This window comes from Punica granatum, chromosome 3 (genome assembly GCF_007655135.1).
Source record: "Punica granatum isolate Tunisia-2019 chromosome 3, ASM765513v2, whole genome shotgun sequence".
Taxonomy (NCBI): domain Eukaryota; kingdom Viridiplantae; phylum Streptophyta; class Magnoliopsida; order Myrtales; family Lythraceae; genus Punica; species Punica granatum.
This window is the reverse complement of record NC_045129.1, coordinates 4,899,089-4,922,090: the sequence shown is the minus strand read 5'-3', so window position 1 is coordinate 4,922,090 and position 23,002 is coordinate 4,899,089. Positions and strand designations below refer to the sequence as shown.

General features: G+C 38.0%; 3 protein-coding genes and 1 long non-coding RNA gene across 5 annotated transcripts in view; all 4 read right to left on the bottom strand.

Moving 5' to 3' along the window:
- Nucleotides 1–1,631: 1,631 nt before the first annotated feature.
- LOC116201749 lies at nt 1,632–7,307 on the bottom strand. 2 transcript variants are annotated; one of them, XR_004155938.1, is made up of 5 exons: nt 7,186–7,307; nt 6,565–6,800; nt 6,156–6,340; nt 5,900–6,063; nt 1,632–2,217 (listed from the first exon to the last, which is right to left on the bottom strand). It is a non-coding gene; the product is annotated as an uncharacterized LOC116201749 (long non-coding RNA). The 2 variants fall into 2 exon arrangements; XR_004155937.1 differs by having other exon boundaries at nt 6,994–7,281.
- Nucleotides 7,308–11,078: 3,771 nt separating this feature from the next.
- The window catches only part of LOC116201683 (probable disease resistance protein At1g61300), a 280,377-nt gene continuing 268,453 nt past the window's right edge, over nt 11,079–23,002 (bottom strand). The window contains exons 7-8 of the mRNA XM_031533021.1: nt 11,820–11,880; nt 11,079–11,400 (exon numbers count right to left, since the gene is read on the bottom strand). The gene's annotated coding sequence lies outside the window, so the exon portion shown is untranslated. The remainder of the gene's footprint in view (nt 11,401–11,819; nt 11,881–23,002) is intronic.
- On the bottom strand, nt 13,481–13,870 carry LOC116199541 (probable disease resistance protein At4g27220). Its single transcript, XM_031529924.1, has one exon. The coding sequence runs from the start codon at nt 13,868–13,870 to the stop codon at nt 13,481–13,483; it is 390 nt and encodes a 129-aa protein (XP_031385784.1).
- LOC116199540 lies at nt 13,867–16,822 on the bottom strand. Its single transcript, XM_031529923.1, has 4 exons — nt 16,529–16,822; nt 15,828–16,098; nt 15,317–15,420; nt 13,867–15,149 (listed from the first exon to the last, which is right to left on the bottom strand). Exon 4 carries the CDS (start codon nt 15,124–15,126, stop codon nt 13,867–13,869), a length of 1,260 nt encoding a protein of 419 aa, XP_031385783.1. The 5' UTR covers nt 15,127–15,149; nt 15,317–15,420; nt 15,828–16,098; nt 16,529–16,822.

The following is a 23,002-nucleotide window of genomic DNA, read 5'->3' as shown; positions in this document are numbered from 1 at the left end:
TATAATTGGCATTACCATTTACATAAACATAAATGCCGCTCACATTTACTAAAAAAATATATAGATCATTTAACGCCATATATGTATATATATATATATATTGATTTTCTTTGCCTATAACATTCACTACCATTTCAATTTATATAAAAAAAAATGAGTATGCATTTAAGAACGTTTAGAATAATTATAATTAATTATTTCATTGGAAATAAAATAAAATATTGATGAAATATAAGTTTAAGGTAAGTTAGAGAGGTCCGGTATCACAATTATGTAATATAATTATTATACGAACCAAAACAAAGTAGAATCCCATATTACAACATAATTAGTTCGATATTCACGTAACGAAGATTTCAAAATAATGTATTTGTTCTTCATAACATCACATATTACTAAATATAATCTATATATTTAATCAACAAAAACGTCTGCACAACGCGCAAATATTTACCTAATTTATTTATAATGTAGTTACTTAAACATGACTATATATTTTTGGATCAAATCCAACATGCTCTTTATTTGAATATCAAGGTATGTACTAGCCCACACTCTTTGGGCCATAATAATAGATCCAACAGACTTACAGTCATAGCATAGGCATGCATGTCCACGTACTACACTTTGCACTTTTTTCTCAAATCGAGCACGAACTTTTTGAAATAATGTCAATTCTCCTGTTGATTTTAATGGATTTTACTTAAACATGACGCATTTGGATTGAATGAGTGAACCCCACTGGATTTACTTAATATTTAATTATTCTGAAAATGAAAATAAAAAAGAAAAATAGAAGGAAAAGGGAGGAGGCGATTGTGGCGATTGGGGGATAGCGGCCGCGATCGAGGTAACTGTGGCCGTCGGCCCCCCTCTCCCTTTCCTTATGATTTTTTTTAATTTTTTTTCTAGTTTTTTTCATTTTCAAAATAATTAGCTATTAAATAAATTCAGTGGGATTAACTCACTCACTACGAATTTACCACGTGGCGCCGATAAGTAAAATCGATTAAAATTAACGGGAGGATTGATGAAACGCTAAATTTGAGAATGGAAGATGAGTTGGTAATTTTACGTCCATTTTAAATGAACAGATGAGGGCTGCATTTGAAATTAAAAACAAGGCCATGATTGATCTCCCCGACAGATAAGAACATTTGGATTTACTAGGAAGCTAATAATTTGACCCGCTGTCGGCCAAAAAAAAAACATTTCACTCGGTGGAATGGGGCCAAGTGCTTTGATTCCATTACGAAAGCTCAGAGGGGGTTGCGTGTGTGAGTTCGAAACCCGGCTTTGATCGATCAGCCACATGCTGTTCTCCTCTCCTCGTTTCTACTTATAATGAATTTGTTGAAGTTGAACAGTCAGGTTAATGGGGACCATTCGTATGCTTCCATCCCGATAAATTTTCCAAGGACGGGATATACTGGACGAACAGGATATTGTTTCCGGGGTAGCATTTGCTTTACAAGAAACTCGTTCCGCATCAGAAGGTGAAATTAACCTAAAAAAAAGAACCTCGTGAAATTACTGTTATCTCCAGAAATATGAATACAGCCCCACAGAATGAAACTGCAATATTCCTATTTTTTTTCACTAGACATGATGATACTCAACTCCAGCCGACACTCCAGAAAGACCTCATCTGAATACTGAAGATGAATGGACTCCACAACCCACTGGGCAACACAATTTGAATTCTAAATGTCTCAATTTTGTAATACGATACATGTAACTCGTGCAATGGTTCGAATTTTTCAGGCGACCCAAGAGCCATCACCAAGGCTCATTTTAATCTGTCGAGAAGAGTAAGGCCATATAGCATGGCACAGCAGGCAGAGCACGATACTGGAAGTGATAATCTAAATGAAGCAGTAGAACTCCAATTCTTGTCATGTCAACATATTAATCAAACTTATTACCAGCATATGCATCTCCCCTGTCCTGCGAAGTTAGATTCTCAAAGCACATGAGGAACTTTTAATTTCCCCATTGTCGATTCCTCGTATCTGGAGAATAAACATTTCGGGCAAACATACATGAACACCATAGAAGTTCCTCAAAAAAGTACATGCTGAAACTGCACACAATTCAAAGAGCTAATATGGGTCAAAATCTCCTCAGCACTAATCCCAGAAGCAGCAGTTCACTAGCTCCGACTTAACCATCTTTTAAGCTATCCACGATCCAGGAATCTCTCACAGCAGCAGCAAGCTGAATAATCAGATTTTGAAAATTTTCAGATATTGGTTTGCCAGACTTTGCAAACGAAAACTGAAATAGCTAGATTGGCATAAACCAAGACGGTGCTCATATTTTCTGCCAGTGAGCGACTACAAGATGTGTGACGCACAAGGTTCCGAGCCAGAAATAAGCTGGAGAGTTGTGTGATGTGGTTCAATACTCTATTATCATATATATATGCAGCGGCACTATCATGTACTTGAAATGTACTACTTAATGATTCGGCATTCCTGCTTGTGCTCAGTACAGAGAACAAAGCATCAGATGAGCAATTAATTGTCACATAGGACATTAAAATCAAATATTATAATTTCATATAAATTTTTTATAGAATGATGGGTACTTTGTTTAATTATGGAAACATGATTTTAAATGGCATCGGAATCTATAAAGGCATAATGTAAACTAGCATCCGTATGTTTATTATGATTAAATATATCAATATAAATAATATATTTTATTTTTTATAAAAAAAATTTGGCAAATTTTAATTTTGTTCTCTAGTTCTCTAGGAAATGATTCATAATAAAAGGAATCTTAAAATATTTATATTCCGAGTAAATATAAATGTCTGTTATAGAAGTCATGCTCTAAGATGTTTTCAAGAGACTTTTTTCTCTTTATTTCAGCAATTTATGTAGATTTGATTACCCAAAAAACCATGAATTTTCCTTTTTAAAATTTTCATCGTGAAGGTTCTTTTTTTTTGGTAAATCATGAATTATTATTTGTTTACAAATTTGTCATCCGTCAATAATTTTATTAACATTGCTGACATGATCGATAAACTACACTGAGGTGGCAAATGAAAGCATCAAAATATTATAAAATAATAAAGAAAAAAACTTTAAAGAAGTTTTTTTCTCAGAGAAGGGGTGAGGCATCCCCATATGTCACCATAATAATTAATTTTTTCTCTGATTCAGATATTCTTTAATTTTATTTTATTTTTAGTTTATATATTTTAAATGTGGCCCCCATAATAATGAATGTGGCTGAAATTGCTTGTCGCATCAACAAAATTAATGGAACTATTGACGGACGATGGATTTAGAAAAAATAACAGTTGCCTTGACTAACATGGACTTAATAGATATTCAAATGGATCCACAGCTACACATGTGCACCACTCCTTGCACATCACCTCATAAAAAGTATTTAAAAATTAAAAATTTTGCTGAATTTTATTTGATTTTAATTTTTTTTCTGAATTGTTACAAATTTATTAATTTTCTATTTTTATGAACTTTCAGAAATATTTGGCAATTTTCTTTAAGTTTTATTCTTTTTCATTTTTTATTGTTGATTTTTTTGAATTTTCTTTGATATTTTAATTTTGTTGAATTTTTTAATTTTCATTGATCTTTAAATTTTTTTTTAATTGTTATGAGGTGGCATGCAATAAGTGGTATCATGTGTGTCATTGCGGGTCCGCTTTAACATATGTTAAGCTCATGTCAGCAAATTGCTGGAAAATATAAACGGAGTTAGACAACTAGACATATTTCGGGCAAAAATTAAGATACTGATACTTTTATGAGACAAAATTTAAATTTGGTTAAATCTAAGACAAATGTATAAACTCGAGCTTCATGTTTCTTTAATAATTAACTCGAATTATTTATGAAATACTCGGTTTGGTTATGCAAACTCTCATTTCCAATTGAAAATACTATGTATACATTGGAAAAAAATTACTTTGTAAAAGAATTTAAATAGTTTTTCCATAATTTTTTTATACGTCAATTTTATGAACTTCAATTATGCATACAATTTAATATTGTACTAAAGGAATTGGACTATAAAACTAACTCTTCAATTGTAACGCTTCAATTGTACTATTCATCTTTTAATCTCATTCATTGATTTTATAATATAAGAATAGTGTTTAGTTTTTTCTTTTATAATAAAGTTACTTGAACATTACTACAATAAATAAAGACAAAAGTCCACTATTATAATTTTAAAATTTCAAAAGTATTTTCAAAAGTGCATCTAAAGTGTATATATTGCTGAAAACAGACGCATCTTATGTTTTTTTAAATATATATATCGCTGAATAAAAAATGTGCATTATAAAAAAAGAAAAAGTATACTTTTGGTCCCTTTCATTAATTGCAATGTCAATTTCGTCCCTTTGTTATTTATTTTTGGGTGAAGTAGTCCTTTTCTGTCTGTTATTGAATTTCGTCCTTTACATTTTGATAATTGTTTTATTTGGTTCTTCAATGCTCATGTGGCAATTAATTTCATGCCACGGGTATAATTTCTTCTTAAGCGGCCATACAACACATTTATTTTCAATTTCAAACAATAAAAAGCAATTCTGAAAATTTCAAAAACAACAAATTAAAAATCAAAACTAGGGGAAGTAGGGGCCTCCACCGCCCAGGCAAGGTTGCCGATGGCCTCTCATGACCTTGCCAACTGCGATGGTGGCTTAAAGGCAAGCCACCTCTACCCCCTTTGTCCTATTCCTATGTCTCTTCGAAGAGGGAAAGAGAGAAAAATGGAGGATAGAGGGAGCGAAGGTGGTTCGAACCAGATCATTGCCTCCTATTCAAGGTCATTGATGGTTTCTAGCGGCTCTAGTGACCTCGGAAAGGGGCAATTGGCTTGGGGATGAGCCACCTCCTCTGCCTCTATCCTCGCTCTATCTCTCTTTACCAGAATTCATTGGCAATCTCAAAGAGGGGGTAGTGCTCGAGATTGAGCCACCTCAGCCCCCTCTATCCTCCCTCTCTCTCTCTTTTCAAGGAGAGAAGAGGAGGACAGACAGGATGGTAATGGCTCATCTTTGAGCCACCATCGCAACTATGAGGTTGCCAAAGGCTGTAGAGAACGTTGGTGACCTTTTGCACGAGGTGATGGTGGTCAGCAACAAGTCACTAGTGCCCACTCTTTTTTTGGTTTGGATTTTTCATTTTTTTTCTCATTCTTTATTATTAGAAATTGAAAATAAATGTGTTGTATGGCCCCATGAGCAGAAATTATACGCATGGCATGAAAATAATTGCCACATCAGCGTCAAACCGCCAAATAGAACGATTTCAAAACACGAAGGAGAAAATTGAACAATATTAAAAATTGAAAATAAATGTGCTGTATGGTCATATGAGCAGAAATTATACACATGGCAAGAAATTAACTGCCACATCAACATCGAAGGACCAAATAGAACGATTTTCAAAACACAAAGGACAAAATTGAACAAAAAACGAAAAGAATGAAATTAAACGTTACACTTAATATAAAGGACCAAAAGTGTATTTTTTTTTGTAGAAAAAGACGTTTTTATTTAAATCTCTTAAGAGATATCGCACTGGAAGAGTGTGACAGAGATTATGAAACAAAACATATCCTATTATTCTAATTCCTAAGATTATCAAAACATCCTTCGTGCACATACATCAGAAAATAGAATAAGAATTATGCCATGTCTCCAAGCCCTTTGAAAGGCGAAACGATGATTATGAAATATGGAGAAAACCAACAGTGAACTCACACTTTTATATACGTGTAATAGATGCATATAAAACAAAACAGTGTAATAGATACATATAAAACAAAACTGTGTAATGTTTCATGACTCGTAAAAACATAACATATCCTATGAATCTGATCATTGCATTTATGGCGAAATCTGCATTACCTTCACCGGTCCACTGCTGATGAATAAAATAGTTGCGTTGCAGTGTGGGAAAAGCCTTGCTAACTTCTCTTATCCCAAGGCTTGGAAACATCTATAGAGAACGTAAGACATATGACACCTCCAAGCAACATATATACTTTAATTGCAGGCAGAGACGCAGCCAGCTGCAATAAACAGGGCATCATCGGCATTCATGTTCGACTTAACTATGATTCTGATAGGAAAACAGGACTACCCTTAGGCCCCCGTTTCTTACCTCAAATAAGGGGTTGTTCCGATCTCCATGATCTCAGAATTAATTGACTATAGACAGTTTCGGGTTCTTTTTGAGCTGTATTCCATAGCGAAATGCAAACAGTGATAAATGGCTCCACTGCGACTTAGTCCCCTCTCTTCCTTGTTCTATCCCCGTCCATCAGTGACTGGGCAGGCCTCCCCTCACTTAAAAAACCATTTAAACATCATGGGAAGGATATAAAACAATCCAATCCTATGATGCTAGCAGAACTGAAGCAACTAGAATGCCCTATGGAGTTCAGATGCATAACAACGCGGAAATTCAAATCTTTAGCCCTCGTCCTTGTTCCTTCACAGTATCAATCCCACAACCCAAAGTAATATCCAAACCATATAACTGAACTGATTTAAGCGAAACATGTACTCACAATTTCTGCAGAGGCAGGGCAAGTCAACTGCTCCAAGATCTTGGGATGATCACCAGAGGAAAGACAACAAAGCTAGCAGATCACTGAAGCCCGGCAAAGAAAATTCTTCCCAGAAGATGAGCTGATTGAGAATGTTTCAACAAACTTCTGGATCGTTTCTTTTGATTGACTTCCTCATGAACCTGACGGGGATCGTTTAGCTAGTCTTTACTATATAAGGTACCAACCCCGCAATGCTGCAAAACAGAAAACGGTACTCGCATTTCATCAAAACAAATATCTCTACGAGGGAAACAGCAATACCATTCATATATCATCATATTCTTTTCGAAGCAAAGCACGTCACTTTGCCCATGATCGCAAGAATCCTTAACAGCAGGTTGGTAGCAAATACATAAGAAATTGGTGAAAAGTGTACAACATACTCACATTTCAGCAAAGGCGACATCTAACATAGCGTGTCTACTACAACATCTTGCGGAAGCGGGATGATCACAAATCGGAAGATAAGAAGCTAGCAGATCATTGATAACAGTCACTGCTACCCCTCAACGTCTAGAGCCAAGAGAATGATGAAAATAAACATATCTGATCCTCAGTTTCGAGGTCTTCGATTAGTACCTGAATTGAAGAAGCACATAATCCACTTACAGTGTCCAAATAAGGACAATCCCCCACAGAGAGGGTCACCTAATTCCCAGCAGATCGTATATGTGAAGCCAAACAAACGAAACAAATACTATAAAAATTTCTAGCAATAAAGAGCTATGTCTATGAGAAGAGGAAGTAAAGCAAAAATGTTCCCGTTGAGAATTACAAAATCCCACGTAGAAAAGATGAAAGAACCACTATTGGTTTATATAAGGTTTTGATACCAACACTTGTCAGCTTGAGCTTTTAAGTGGAAGTAGGCTCGAACCCGTATCAGCCCATGAAAATTCAATATGGTATCAAAATAGGTTACACTTTCATGTGCCCACGTGGGATTACACTACGCCGACCCAATATCGAGAGTAGCCAAAAGAGCACATCGTGTTAGTCCCCCTCGCCCGAGCATAGAAGATGAGCCCGACTCAAGGTCAGTTGTTGAGGGCGGGTGTTTAAGGGCACGTGATAACGTATAGGCAGAAATAGATCACACGTTGCACGTGAGGAAGAGTGTTGAGAATTACAAAATCCCACGTAAAAAAGATGAAAGAACAACTATTGGTTTATATGAGGTTTGGATATCAACATTTGAAAATGAGCTGAAGCTTGTATCAGCCCATGAAAATTCAATAGTTCCCACTACACAGCTTTACCACTAGAAATTGCTCAGTCCACACCTAGTGGTCTCTTTTTATTTTATTTGGAATTTCTTTTATTAAAAAATAAAATCATAGTATAACCAAAAAAAGAATAAAAATCATAGTACTCGCATTTCAGCAAAACAAATATCTCTACGTGGGGAACAGCAATACCATTCATATATCATCATATTCTTTTCGAAGCAACACGCGTCCCTTTGCCCATGGTCTCAACTCTCAAGTCTCTCAAGAATCCTAACAGCAAGTTGGTAGCAAATACATAAGAAATTGGTGAAAAGTGTACAACATACTCACATTTCAGCAAAGGCGACATCTAACAGAGCATGTCTACTTAATCTGGTGTCTAACTTAATCTGGTCCGTGTTATAAAGGCAACTGCATGGATGGCATCGGACAAATTAGCACCAGCAGGACTAACTTAATCTGGTGTCTAGCCATGGATGGCCATGAACCCCATAATTCTCTCAACCTGACCGCTAAATGGTCAGGCCAAGGCCTCAGCCTCCACCGCGGAGGTTGCGAGCTGCGAGTGTCAGCTCTCTCTCTCTATGTGCTTGATTTCCAAAATCAGACCTTAACTTTGATTATTGAATAGCCGTCCCTTATCTTCATAAAATTTTAGATTTTTGCTGATGGAGTAATTTCTTTTCGACAATCAGCACTTCAATTTTATTTATGCGATTACCAATCTGGAAATGGGAAATGGAAAAAACTTCTCTATGCATCATGTATTTGACAATTGATGTGCTGTATGAGCAGAGTATGGGACTGATGTATGGGTCCACTCTGATGTGGTCGAAGTATCCATCAATGACTTAGCAGGTAACTTGGATTTAGGGGGCGGTCCCCTGGAGGAAGCAGCCAAGGAGACTTCTTCGGCTAGATAATTGCTGAGACTTGGTGATCTCTGAAAATGAGTTGGAATCGCATTTCATTAATCAGTGTGCGTATATAGCAGCAGATAGATACTAATAATAGTAGAGATAATGACAATAATAATAGGTGCCATGTTCGTGTTCAGAGATTGTTCATGAATGAAATGTCAATCGGGGGCATAGTGACATCCTAGGCTGTCACGACATCGTCTTTCTTAGCACCACTAAAAATTGTATAATGACAAGCAATGTGGATTGGTTCAAGTGTTTTGGAGCATTGTTTCCTTTGAGTAAGGTTTCTGCTTTGAGTGAGAAAATTTTCGATTGGGAGAGCTTAACCATCTAATGGGCCGACCCTGCTTCCACACTGAAAAAAGGATAGTACTGGATAACCTATTTTGCTATTGGTTTTTGTTTACTGATGCCCAATGTTATTTCATATTGTTTCTTCAGCTTGCGAGTTTTCTTATCTCTAGTTTCCAATGCAGGGATGTTACCTAAGATTTCTAGTGGTGTCAACTGTCAAGTTAGAGAGCTGTTTATAGATTAAGCTCTATACAGTCGAATCTGATCAGCTCTGATATTTTCAAGTGCTCACGATGAGTCAATTTGAAGCAGCACCAATTGCCTTCAACATTACCTGGATGTAAGCTACTTCTTCATATTTTTACTGTGGTTTAGCATAATCCTGCATCGAGTAGCTGTTGGTTCGGAAGTAAATAGCTGATCTTTTGATATTGAAATATGTCTAATAAATGACCTTTAGATTTGTCTGATGATTGAGGAATAGACAAATTGGTAGATGGATGCAGATAAAGGTTGGCAGATGTCTACACCTAAAAACTCAACTTTAAGTGAACAGACAAAAGGAAAAAGGAAGTAGAAGCTTGATTGGAATACGGAGGGCAAGTCCGAGATAATAATACATAGATTAATTTCGATACAGCAACTATTGTTTCCGAGAGTATTAGAGATCGTGCTAGAAGCCCGAAGGTATTATTGGATGCAGTATATAAAGATTCAACGTCTATCTTGATTTCCCTATCATTTTTTTCTCTGCTCAATTCAGAAGATTGTACCATGATTGTTCTGTCTTATTTTTTTTCAAGTATAGATTTTACAGTCGATCGATAGCAATACTGACCTGAAAAAAAATTATTTGCATAGAAACGTCAAACTCTGCTCTCTATATTCCATTTTTGGAAGGCAAGGTATCCGAAAGAGGCCACTACTGAGGGGACTATTCATCCTGGTGTTATGCCGCATATGTTCGATATTTCAGTGAGACTTAACACTTTAGGTAGATTTATGTATCCCAATTCCTAAGTGTTTTCTATATTTACAGATTAATCTTCCTCTCCTTGAATCATCTATATTTACGCACTATAATGTCCTTGCGGGGCCCATCACTAAAGTGTTGGCTATTAGTTCGGCATATAAATCCCAGATCTCCCCCTTGCACAACTGATGTGGGATTTGTGGGGCGTGACAAACTCCCTCCTTTTAGCCCCAAAGTCCTCACTAGCCTCTTGGGCGGGGATCCAGAACATTACTCCCACAGATTCGGACTCGTGGGTAGCCCCCCGAATGCCTACCCTCGATCTTGCATGGTTGTGGGCCAGGGTCGGCTCTGATCCCTCGAATCCCACATCAGTTGTGCGAGGGTGAGATATGAGGTTTATATGTGAGACCCAATGACCTCACTAGTAGCTAGCACTTTTGAGTGATGGACTCAACGAGGATGTTACAAATGGTATCAGAGCAGTGTACCAGCCAACCGAAAGAGTGGGAACTAAGTGCTATGCGGACAAGGTGCTACACCAGACGTACTGGGTGGGAGCCACCTCTTGAACCGTAGGAGCCGCCTCTAGAATCCCACATGCCTGGTGAAGTGTCCTGGGTTTGTATATAATTTGCTTGAGTAGTTTGACGAGGACGTCAAGCTTTTGAGTGGGGATATTGTAACACCTCAAAATCTCACATTAATGGGAGAATGAGTTAGTGAAGTGGTTTATAAAGACCAACCTATGGGATCACTAGCAACTTGGGCTTAAGTATTTTGGGCCGGTGGTTGAACTTGACAAGTTGCTAGACCAGTCCCATAGATTGGGTCAAGTTGTTAATCACACCCTCTATAAAGTAAACTCTGCTTTTTGAAGATATATGAACTAATATTCGAATGGAGAAATGAAATTGATTCATAGAGATGAGCGTGAGGTTGGCGAAGGCAGATATGATGGAATTCTAATTCTCGTCACGTCAACATATTGACCGACTGAACAACATTTGCGTCTCAGTCTGGCATAGTTACATTCTTAAAACACAAAAAGAATTTTTAGAAGAACGATGGATTGATTCAACAGAGTTTTACACACTCTGCACCCCAAGATTAACAGTTATTGCGGGCACACACGTAAGTAACACCTCCCGATAGCCGACGTATCTGGAGACTACTCTGAGTGTTACAGTACTTAACGGAGCAAGCAAACAGTCGACATATGTTTCAAGTTCTTTATAAAACTATGCACTTATCTGCAGAGCAAATGGTTCAGAATATCCTCATCACTATATCACATAAGCAGCAGTTCGCTATCTCCAACTTCCCTGTCTTTTAATCTATCCTCGATCCGAAAATCTCTCACAGCAGCAGCAAGCTGAAGAATCAGATTTCGAAAATTTAGATTTTGGTTAGCAAGACTTTGCAACTGAAACCTGACACAGCTAGATTGGCATAAAACTGAGACAGCACTCAAACTTTTCAGCAGTCGATGACTACAGGCAGTGAGGCATAAGGTCATGGACCAATATAAGCAGGAGAATCGCATGATGCAGTTCAGTACTCTATCATTAGATATGTGCATCGTCACTATCATATACGTCATAGCACCCTAATTGTGGTATAGCAACATACAAAAATATAAGCATTTCTGCTCGCCCTCGGTACAAAGAACAAAACAAGAGAATGAGCTATTATTGTCACGGAAGACAAGAAAATGAACCAATCAAAGGGCCAGAATTACAGTAGAATTACAGAAGATGGATGACGGAAGGGTTAGGACAGGACTTTCATTACCTTAATGGGCAATTTGATGATACTTTTCTGTCCATTGTTCCATTTGAATGAATCCATCTCCCTACAGAAAATAATAGGGAGTTATTTATTAATAATAATAATATAGTTTACACAAACAAAATTCTCAGAAAAGAAAAATGCCTCTGAAAATAAAAAAACAAGGAACATACTCATTCATTTGTCGGTGCTTTTTCAAATAAGACTGTCGCCGACTATGACGCCATTTCCTATATAAGAATCCTTCTTTAGGGCCAAACTTCAATGAAACATAGCGTTTAAGGGCAGTCTTGGCTTCCGAGATTCTCGCCATTGTTTTTCTGTATTTCCATCTAGTAAGTTTATGAATTGCATCTAGTAAGCTTATGAATTGCATAGAAGAGTACTTTTTTAAAACACCAAACAATATATTTGTTGTCAGAAAACGAAATTTCTCAAAAAAAAAAAAGAACACTTTTTAAAAATAAAAGACAAAGAAATATATTAAGTCATTCGTTGGTGCCCTGTGGGAAAAAGGTGGAAAAATTTGATCTGCAAGTGAAAAATAGTACCTTGATGTGTATTACTTCCTCTGAGCAGAGTTTGGGTCCATCCCTCCCTCCCTAATCCTGCTGTCGATTACGACCGGCATTCTCGTAATAGGAATATTTCCGTCTAGCGAATAAACAAACACATAGGGTTCAAGGGTAGTCGTGGCCTCAGGGTGGACCCACCCCAGAGATTCCCACCATTGTTTTTCTCTATCTCCATCCACTTCTTCTATAAGTACTATCTCCTTAAGAGAAGGGGGTGGAGAAGCATCATCTAGCATTTCAATCCTCTTCAGCTTTGGACATCTACGTATCTTAATGACATGTATGAGATCCCGAAGTCCGGTCCAACTGCATATGCTCTCCAGCTCCTCAAGGCAGTATAATTCCAAGGTCAGCTTTCTTGTACTTAATTGATCACCAGGAGATGCTGCTGGAATGGGGGACAAGAACAAGCTTCTGGTGGCTCCGTTGTCTAATTCTTGGCCGCCTATAGCCTCCTTCATCTCCTTGCAATCATGAACGTGGATATAGTTGAGGTTGGGGAGGAGCATGAATAACTCAAGAGTTAGCACCCTCTTCATCTTATGACATCGACGTAATTTTATTTCCCTAAGAACAGGAAACGATTTTGGCCCCACCATATACTTCATCTTTGGGCAGCTCTCGATTTCAATTGATTTGAGTTGGGAGAAAGTTTCAGGTGGCAGTGGTGATGTTGATGATGTTAGTGATTCTTCTTCGTCTGTTGCTGCTCCTATTATACTCTCCAGCTCCTCGCAGTGGTATATCTTAAGCTTTTCTAGTTTCTTAAGGTACAGATTGCAGCTGTGTCTGGGCACCAACAGATGCTTCAATTTTGGACATCTAGAGATCTGTAGCACCTTGAGATTGGGGCAGTGGTCTCCTGGTGGTGGTGGAGAAGTTCGTTCCTCCAGCTGTCCCTTTGGCTCTTCTGGTTGTCCCCCACTCCCACTCAGTGTTGACACCTTATCGCGCCCTTTAATCCGTAGCTCCTTCAATTCTTCAAGTCCCATAAAAGTGGATATATTCCACCTCCCCCCATAGTCTCGAATCCACAGTGCCTTCACGTCTCTTGGGAGATGACATGTTTCTCCTATCTTATACTCTCCTTCACCCATAATAATAACTTTGCCACCATACATGATCCTCGACCTCTCCCCTCATGCTTCCCGCCATGACAACAATAGCTAACGGCAAGCCTTTGCACTCCTTAACAATATCCTCAGCAACAAGTTTCTGACTAGGAGGTTGATCAGAACCAAGTGTCAATATAAACAATGCCCATGCTTCTTCATCAGATAGGGGTCGAACTCCTATTTTCACTTGACACAACATCTTTTCGCAAACACCAAGATCTCGTGTTGTTAGGACCAGACGAACACCATCTCTTTTGACTGGAATACCAACGTCTGTAAGCTCAAAATGCTGCCACATATCATCTAAAATAACTAGACACTTCTTTTTCTTGGTCAAATGGTTGAACAACAATGTTGGCCTCATCCCTTCATCAACATCCTTGAAAAGGTCGGGAACCTTAAGGCTCTGGCAATCTTATTTTGAAGCTCGTGGATACTGCAGTCTTTTGACACCGTGACCCAAAATACATTCTCAAAGGCAGCACTGTCATGCACTTTATTATAGAGGTGTTTCATGGTTGTGGTTTTCCCCACTCCCCCCATCCCATGGACTCCGATGCATAATATATCGTTTTTCATTAAGTAATCGCATAGCTCATCCACAATCCGTTCTCGACCCACTGATTGGGGCACTAACATCTCACACTGTGTAGTTTCCCTTGCAAGTGAGATCTGTGCAGAAGAATCAATGTCCTCATTGGCTTCATTGTTGGGATCTGGATCAATTTGTGTCGGTTTAAAATGATTGAGTTGCTCGAGCATAATGTTGTCATCGGGCTTATCTTGCACTGGGTTGTCTTCAGAGATATTAGCCTCTGTCGTCCCCTGCGGTAGTACATTGAGGGTGCCTTCAGCAAGAAATGGTTGAGCGTTCATGGGTAGCCGAACAGGACCATCTGGTTGCAAGGACTGGATATCGCATGATGGTGCATTTGCATTTTCATCTTGCAGGTCACGAACCATTGAACTACGCTGATCCTCCAACACAGGCCGCATGTGTGGTGGTGGGAGAGTGTCATGCTGATGCAAACCCGATCGGTCAGCTTCTCTAGTCTCAAAGCCTGGGCATGGCATATTATTTCGGTTATTGATGTCCCGTTGAGCATTTGATGGACCTTCCACCTCTGTTTCATCCCAAATATCTTGCAATACAATTAAACTAGATTCCCCGCGACTCCTGGACAAATTAGAGCTGTCGTCTGGATACCCCGGTGCAAATTGCCAAGGTAGGACTGTTTTCTGGATTGCGTACAGACTCCCTTGCGGTGGTGCATTTGGGTTGCTTTGGCCAACCGACTGTGGGTTAACTTGAGCTGAATTGGTTCCAGTTCCTAGCCTTCTCCTCTTTGGACTCTTTCTATTTGATTCCCACGCTTCAAGATCCTCCCTGGCTTCTTTCACCGTATCTTCATCAACTGCTTTGCAAACTTTAATTCCTTTGCCTTCAATGTTACCCAGATGCGCCTTTATCCTGGAAGCTCCGCCGGGAAATATTTTTTTGCAGAACTTACACTTCCATCGAGGTCCTTCACCTTCATTCGATATGACTTTGTCAACTTTTTCCCAGAACTTATCCGGTGGCTTACCCACCTTTGGCCTACCCACCTTTGGCCTATCCATGCCAGCTAGTAACCCTCAGGCAGCTGTAAAACCAGAAACAAAGATCTTGTGTTCAGTGACACTATGTAATTTCCATAACTCGTAAGCGGAACTTATCCTATGAATCTAATCATCGCATGCATGATCAATACTACGGGAAACAAAATGAAAATTGGCAAGAAAAGATCATTTCAAGTCAGAAACCCTTTACCTTCATTCACTAGTCTACCACTGATGAATGCAGACTGGCAATGGCACAGCTGCAACGTGGGAAAGGCCTTGCTAATTTTTCTTATCCCAAGGGCTTAGAAGTATCTGCAGAGAACATAGACAAATTACAACTCCAACAACATGCTCCATTGCAGCTTTTAATTATGCGCCTATTCGGCTGCAATACACAGCTTTATGCGCATTCACGAGCGACTCAGCTACTATTCCGATAGGATAACAGGATTACCATTAGGAATTAGATTCTGATAGGACGATCTGTCACACCATGTTTTCATCCGCCCAATGAAATGGAAGTATTCTATCTGAGTTAAATAATATATGATGCAGCCATCCCAGTGACTTAACCTCTCTATCTGTAGTTTAATAATACAGTTAAATGGAAGTACAAGTGATTTCCTATGAATTGCGCATCAATTGTCTGCAAGGAGCATGATAGGAAACTAAACAAAAAAGTAGCATGACACGAAGAACAAATCCAGAGAGCGCCTCACCTTCAGCATACACTCTTTGACAGATGATAGCTGGGCGCGCTACCTCAGCTACAATGTCAAGAAGCCCTCCAACCTCCAAAGCTTGTAGTTTCTATGGATAAACGTCGAGACAACTATGTATGCAGGAATATCAGACGTGGAAGGACATGAGTACCAGCACAAGCAGGCTGGATGCAGTACTGAACTTTGCCCTTTTCGATGGTGAGGGTAGGTTCAGTTGCAATATCTTAAAACTGTCCAGCTTCTAGTTAAGTTCAGGTTCCACTTGGACCTGCACAGCAAGACAGAAACAAAAGGAATGAATCCAGATCAGACTGTCGATTTGGAGAAAGCCTCTCTTGGCTGAGAAAGCAATTTCTCCGTTTTGGACCATTTCACAACTGAAAGAAGAAACACCTAATGGAAAAATAATTGAAAGGAATGCTTCATGCACAAAAAGCGTCATGGGAAAGACATAAATAAAAGCATTCCATTCCTCTTGTGCTGGTGGAATTGCAGTTCAACCTAGCAGGGCAGATCTATCTATTCCTGCTTACTTTGAAATAACCAGACAGCCCTGCTGAAGCTCGGTCGCGTCACAACCCCGAACTTCTGATATTTATCCCTACTCCTTGTTCCTTCACAGTATCCATCAATCAAAAACCCAAAGTAACAACCAAACCACATACTATGAAACTAGTTAGAAAGAAACACGTACTCACAATTTCTGCGGAGGCAGGGCAAGTTGACCTCCAAGATCTCCCAGAGATGGGGCGATCACCAACAGAAAGATTTCCAACAAGAGAGCAGATCATTGAAACTCGGCAAAGGTAAAAAAAATCTTCCAAGCAGATGAGCTGAGTGAAACCGGCAGTTTGAGAAAAAAGGCTTCAACGAGCTTTTGGGTAGTGACCCCTGCAATGGGGTAGAACAGAAAAGCATACTCACAATCCTGCAAAAATTGGAAGTGTTCTCTGTTCACCGCCCTTATTGTCAGTGCTTACACGGTGGAGGCAACTTTAGGGAAATGACTAGGAAATTGCTCTACAAAAGTGAAACTGTCCTCACCCCAGGGGTTTTGCTAACATGATTCCGTATCACTGTGACACGTTTAGTACTTTCAGTTCAAGCGTTTAGTACTTCAATTCAAGTGTTTAGTACTTTTAGTAATCGTGATTAGTACAAGTGTTTTTTACTTCTACTTTCAATTTATGTGTTTAGTATTACGATTGAAGTGTTTATTATTTTGTATAATCCATCACAAATAGCAAAAATATTAAACACTTTAACTAAAATACTAAACATTTGAACTAAAGTACTAAGCGCGTCACGGTGATACGGAGCCATATTAGAATTTCCCCTCAGTCCACAGTCCTTATTATGGTCATTTTGGATTTCTTTTATTAGAAAATAAAAATCATATTGGTGCAGTTGGATTTGGCTCCGCTGCAGTGCCTATCTTCCCACCATCTATGTAGTTAGTAAGGCAACTGCATGGACTGCATCGGGACATATTACTCGGACTAGAAATCATACCATTGAAATTGAAAATTAATTTTAAGTCAAGAAAAGAAGTAATACACTGATTTTTCAAGTATAGGAAAACACATCATCTTAAATAATTATTTTTATGTACTTATTCGAGGAAAAAAATATAGTTTTGAATAGGTACTTTTTTCAATTACTTGTTTATCTAAAACAATTATTTAAGATTTGCATTTTCTTATAATTGAAAAACCGGCATATTACTTCCCTCTTTCCACAATATATTTAGGATATTAAAATTCCAGTCTTGGTGACATATAGTTTTTTGCGGAAATCATTTAATTTTTAAGTGAAATAATTTTAATCCACAATATATATTTCTTGAATAAGAATTCATAATGTACTTAGTTTTAATCACTTATTGTTAAAAAATAAAAAAAATCTTCCTCGCACAACACGCGGGTTATCACCTAGTTTTGTTTAAAAAGAATAAAAATTACTTTTTTAATAATTTTTTATTGAAAAATAGTTTTTGAATAGAAAAATTAATTAACCGAAGGACTAATAAAACTTACACTATTTGAAAAGATTGAGCACAATTTCAGCTCAAATAAAAATTTAGGACGAAAAAGAAAAAAGTTCAAAAGGTTGAAGAGTAAAATACTCAATATGACCGTTTCCCTTTCTTTTCTCTGCTCAATTCAGAAGATTGTAGCATGATTAATTGTTCTGTGTTATTTCCTTTCAAGTATAGATTTTATCGTAGACCAATATTAACACTGACCCAAGATGGCGTGCAATAAGTGGTATCATGTGTGTCATTGCGGGTCCGCTTTAACATCCGTTAAGTTCATGTCAGCAAATTGCTGGAAAATATAAATGGAGTTAGACAACTGGACATGTTTGAGACAAAAATTAAGATACCGGTACTTTTGTGAGACAAAATTTAAATTTTTTTAAATCTAAGACAAATGTGAAAACTCGAGCTTGATGTTTCTTTAATAATTATCTTGAATAATTATCTTGAATTATTTATGAAATGCTCGGTTTAGTTTGCAAATTCTCATTTCCAATAGAAAATACTGTGTATTCATTAAAAAAATTACTTTGTAAAAGAATTTAACTAGTTTTTTTCATAATAGTTTTTTTATGTCAATCTTATGGCCTTAAATTATGCATACAATTTAATATTGTACTGAAGGTATTGGACTATAAACCAATTTTCAATAAACTAACTCTTCAATTGTAACGCTTCAATTGTAATATTCATCTTTTAGTCCGCATTCATTGATTTTATAATAGAAGAATAGTCTTTAGTTTTTTCTTTTATAATAAAGTTAATTGAACATTATTACAATAAAGAAAGACAAAAGTCCATTATTATAATTTTAAAATTTCAAAAGTATTTTCAAAAGTGCATCGAAAGTATATATATTGCTGAATAAAAATGTGTATTATAGAAAAAGAAAAAGTATACTTTTGGTCCTTTACATTAAACGCAATGTCAATTTCGTCCTTTTGTTTTTTTTTGGGTGAAGTAGTCCTTTTTTGTTTGTTATTGAATTTCGTCCTTTACATTTTGATAATTGTCTTATTTGGTTCTTCAAAGCTCATGGGGCAATTAATTTCATGCCACGTGTATAATTTCTTCTTAAGCGGCCATACAATACATTTATTTTCAATTTCAAATAATAAAGACCAATTCTGAAAATTTCAAAAACAACCTAATAAAAACCCAAACTAGGGAAAGTAGGGGCCGCCACTGCCCAGACGAGGTTGCCAGTGGCCTCCGATGACCTTGCCAGCTGCAATGGTGGCTTAAAGGTGAGCCACCACTACCGCCTTTGTCCTTTTCCTATGTCTCTTCGAAGAGGGAAAACGAGAGAGATGGAGGATAGAGGGAGCGGAGGTGGCTCGAACCAGATCATTGCCTCCTATTTGAGGTCATTGGTGGTTTCTAGTGGCTCTGGTGATCTCGAATTAAGGCAAGTGGCTTGGGGATGAGCCACCTCCCCCGCCTCTATCATCACTCTATCTCTCTTTACCAGAATTCACTGGCAATCACAAAGAGGGGGCAGTGCTCCAGATTGAGCCACCTCCGCCCCCTCTATCCTCCCTCTCTCTCTCTCTTCAAGGAGAGAGAAGGAGGACAGATAAGACGGTAATGGCTCATCTTTGAGCCACCACCGCAACTATGAGGATCCCAAAGGCCACAGAGACCGTTGGTGACCTTCCGCATGAGGCGATGGTGGTTGGCGAAAAGCCACTAGTGCCCACTCTTTTCTTGGTTTGGATTTTTCATTTTTTTCTCATTTTTTATTATTAGAAATTAAAAATAAATGTGCTGTATGGTCATTTGAGAAGAAATTATACGCATGGCATGAAATTAATTGCCACATCGAAGGGCCAAATAGAATGATTTTCAAAACACAAAGGACAAAATTGAACAAAAAAAAACGAAAAGAATGAAATTAAACTTTACACTTAATGTAAAGGACCAAAAGTGTATTTTTCAGTAGAAAAAGATGTTTTTATTACATCTCTTAAGAGATATCGCACTGGAAGAGTGTGACAGAGATTATGAAACAAAACATATCCTATTATCCTAATTCCTAAGATTATCAAGACATTACTTTGTCCACATACATCGGAAAATAGAATAAGAATTATGCGATGTCTCCAAGCACATTGAAAGGCGAAACGATGATTATGAAATATGGAGAAAACCAACCGTGAACTCACACTTTCATATACGTGTAATAGATACATATAAAAGAAAACTGTGTAATGTTTCATGACTCGTAAAAGCATAACATATCCTATGAATCCGATCATTGCAGTTATGGCGAAATCTTCAGGAGATAAAATGAATAGCAGCGACAAAAGATCATCCCAATTCAAAGAACCACTGCTGATGAATAAAATAGTTACGTTGCAATGTGGGAAAAGCCTTGCTAACTTCTCTTATCCCAAAGGCTTGGAAAGTAACACATATAACACCCCCGAGCAACATATATACTTTCAGTGCAGGCAGAGACGCAGTTGGCTGCAATAAACAGGGCATCATTGGCATTCATGTTCAACTTAACTATGATTCTGATAGGAAAACAGGACTACCCTTAGGCCCCTGTTTCTTACCTTAAAGAAGGGGTTGTTCCGATCTCCATGATCTCAGAATTAATTTACTACAGAAAGTTCGGGTTATTTTCGAGCTGTATTCCCTAGCGAGATGCAAACAATGATAAATGGCTCCACTGCTACTTAGTCCCCTCTCTTCCTTTTTCTATCCCCGTCCATCAGTGACTGGGCAGGCCTCCCCTCACTTAAAAAACCATTTAAACAGAGTCAGAGCATGCCGACGAGCTTCTCATCGGATTTCAGTAGCTGTCCATATAGAGAAGTGACTGGACTATCCAGAGAAAACATCATGGGAAGGATATAAAACAATCCATTCCTTTTATGATAACAGAATTGAAGTAACTAGAATGCCCTGTGAAGTTCAGATGCATAACAACACGGAAATTCATCTTTTGCCCTCGTCCTTGTTCCTTCAAAGTATCTATCCCACAATCCAAAGTAATATTCAAACCATACTCACATTTCAGCAAAGGTGACAACTCACGGAGCATGTCTACTACAACATCTGGTGTCTAACTTAATCTGGTCCGTGTTATAAAGCCAACTGCATGGATGGCACAGGACAAATTAGCACCAGCAGGACTAACTTAATCTGGGGTCTAGCCATGGATGGCCATGAAGCCCATAATTCTCTCAACCTGACCGCTAAATGGTCAGGCCAAGGCCTCAGCCTCCACCACGGAGGTTGCGAGCTGTGAGTGTCAGCTCTATCTCTATGTGCTTGATTTCCAAAATCAGACCTTAACTTTGATTATTGAATAGCCGTCCCTTATCTTCATAAAATTTTAGATTTTTGCTGATGGAGTAATTTCTTTTCGACAATCAGCACTTAAATTTTATTTATGCGATTACCAATTTGGAAATGGGAAACGGAAAAAACTTCTCTATGCATCATGTGTTAGACAATTGATGTGCTGTATATCAAAGTATCCATCAACGACTTAGCAGGTAACTCGGATTTAGGGGGCGGTCCCCTGGAGGAAGCAGCCAAGGAGACTTCTTTGGCTAGATAATTGCAGAGACTTGGTGATCTCTGAAAATGAGTGGGAATCGCATTTCATTAATCAGTCTGCGTATATAGCAGCAGATAGATACTAATAATAGTAGAGATAATGACAATAATAATAGGTGCTGGGCTCCTGTTCAAAGGTTGTTCATGAATGAAATGTCAAGTGGGGGCATGGTAAGATCCCAGGTTGTCCCGACATCATCTTTCTTAGCACCACAAAAAATTGTATAATGACAAGCAATGTGGATTGGTTCAGGTTATTTGGAGCATTGTTCCCTTTAAGCAAGATCTCTACTTTGAGTGAGAAAATTTTAGATTGGGAGAGCTTAACCATATAGTGAGCCGACCCTGCTTGCACACTGAAAAAAGGATAGTAGTGGATAACCTATTTTGCTATTGGTTTTGTTTACTGATGCCCAACATTATTTCATTTTGTTTCTTCAGCTTGGGAGTTTTCTTATCTGTAGTTTTCATTGCAGGGATGTTACCTAAGATTTCTAGTGGTGTCAACTGTCAAGTAACTGAGCTGTTTATAGATTAATGTCTATACAGTCGAATCTGATCAACTCTGATATTTTCAAGTGCACCCGATGAGTCAATTTGAAGCAGCACCAATTGCCTTCAACATTACCTGGATGTAAGCTATCCTCTGCATATTTTTACTGCGGTTTAGCATAATCCTGCATCGAGTAGCTGTTGGTTTGGAAGTATATAGCTGATCTTTTGATATTGAAATATGTCTAATAAATGACCTTTAGATTGGTCTGATGATTGAGGAATAGACAAATTGGTAGATGGATGCAGATAAAGGTTGTCAGACGTCTACACCTAAAAACTCAACTTTAGTGAACAGACAAAAGGAAAAAGGAAATAGGAGCTTGATTGGAATACTGAGGGCAAGTCCAAGATAATAATACGTAGATTAATTTCGACACAGCAACTATTGTTTCCGAGAGTATTAGAGATCGTGCTAGAAGCCCGAAGGTATTATAGGATGCAGTATATAAAGATTCAACGTCTATCTTGATTTCCCTATCATTTGTTTTCTCTGCTCAATTCAGAAGATAGTACCATGATTGTTCTGTTTTATTTTCTTTCAAGTATAGATTTTACTGTCGATCATATCAATACTGATCTGAATCGAATTTATTTGCAGAGAAACGTCAAACTCTGCTCTCTCTCTATATTCCATTTTTGAAAGGCAAGGTATCCGGAAGAGGCCACTTCTGAGTTCTGAGGGGACTATTCATCTGGAGTTGTGCCGCATATGTTCGATATTTCAGTGAGACTAACTCTTTAGGTAGATTTATGTATCCTAATTCCTAAGTGTGTTCTATATTTACAGATTAATCTTCCACTCTTTTAGTCATCTATATTTACATAGTGTAACGTCGTCACTTGGCCCATGACTCAAAAGTGCTAGCTACTAGTGAGGTCATTGGGCATATAAATCTTAGATCTCTCCCTTGCACAACCGACATGGGATTCGCTGGACGTGGCAAACTCTCCCCTTTTAGCGCCAGCATCCTTGCTGGGCTCTGTGGGTCGAGGTCCATAAAATTAC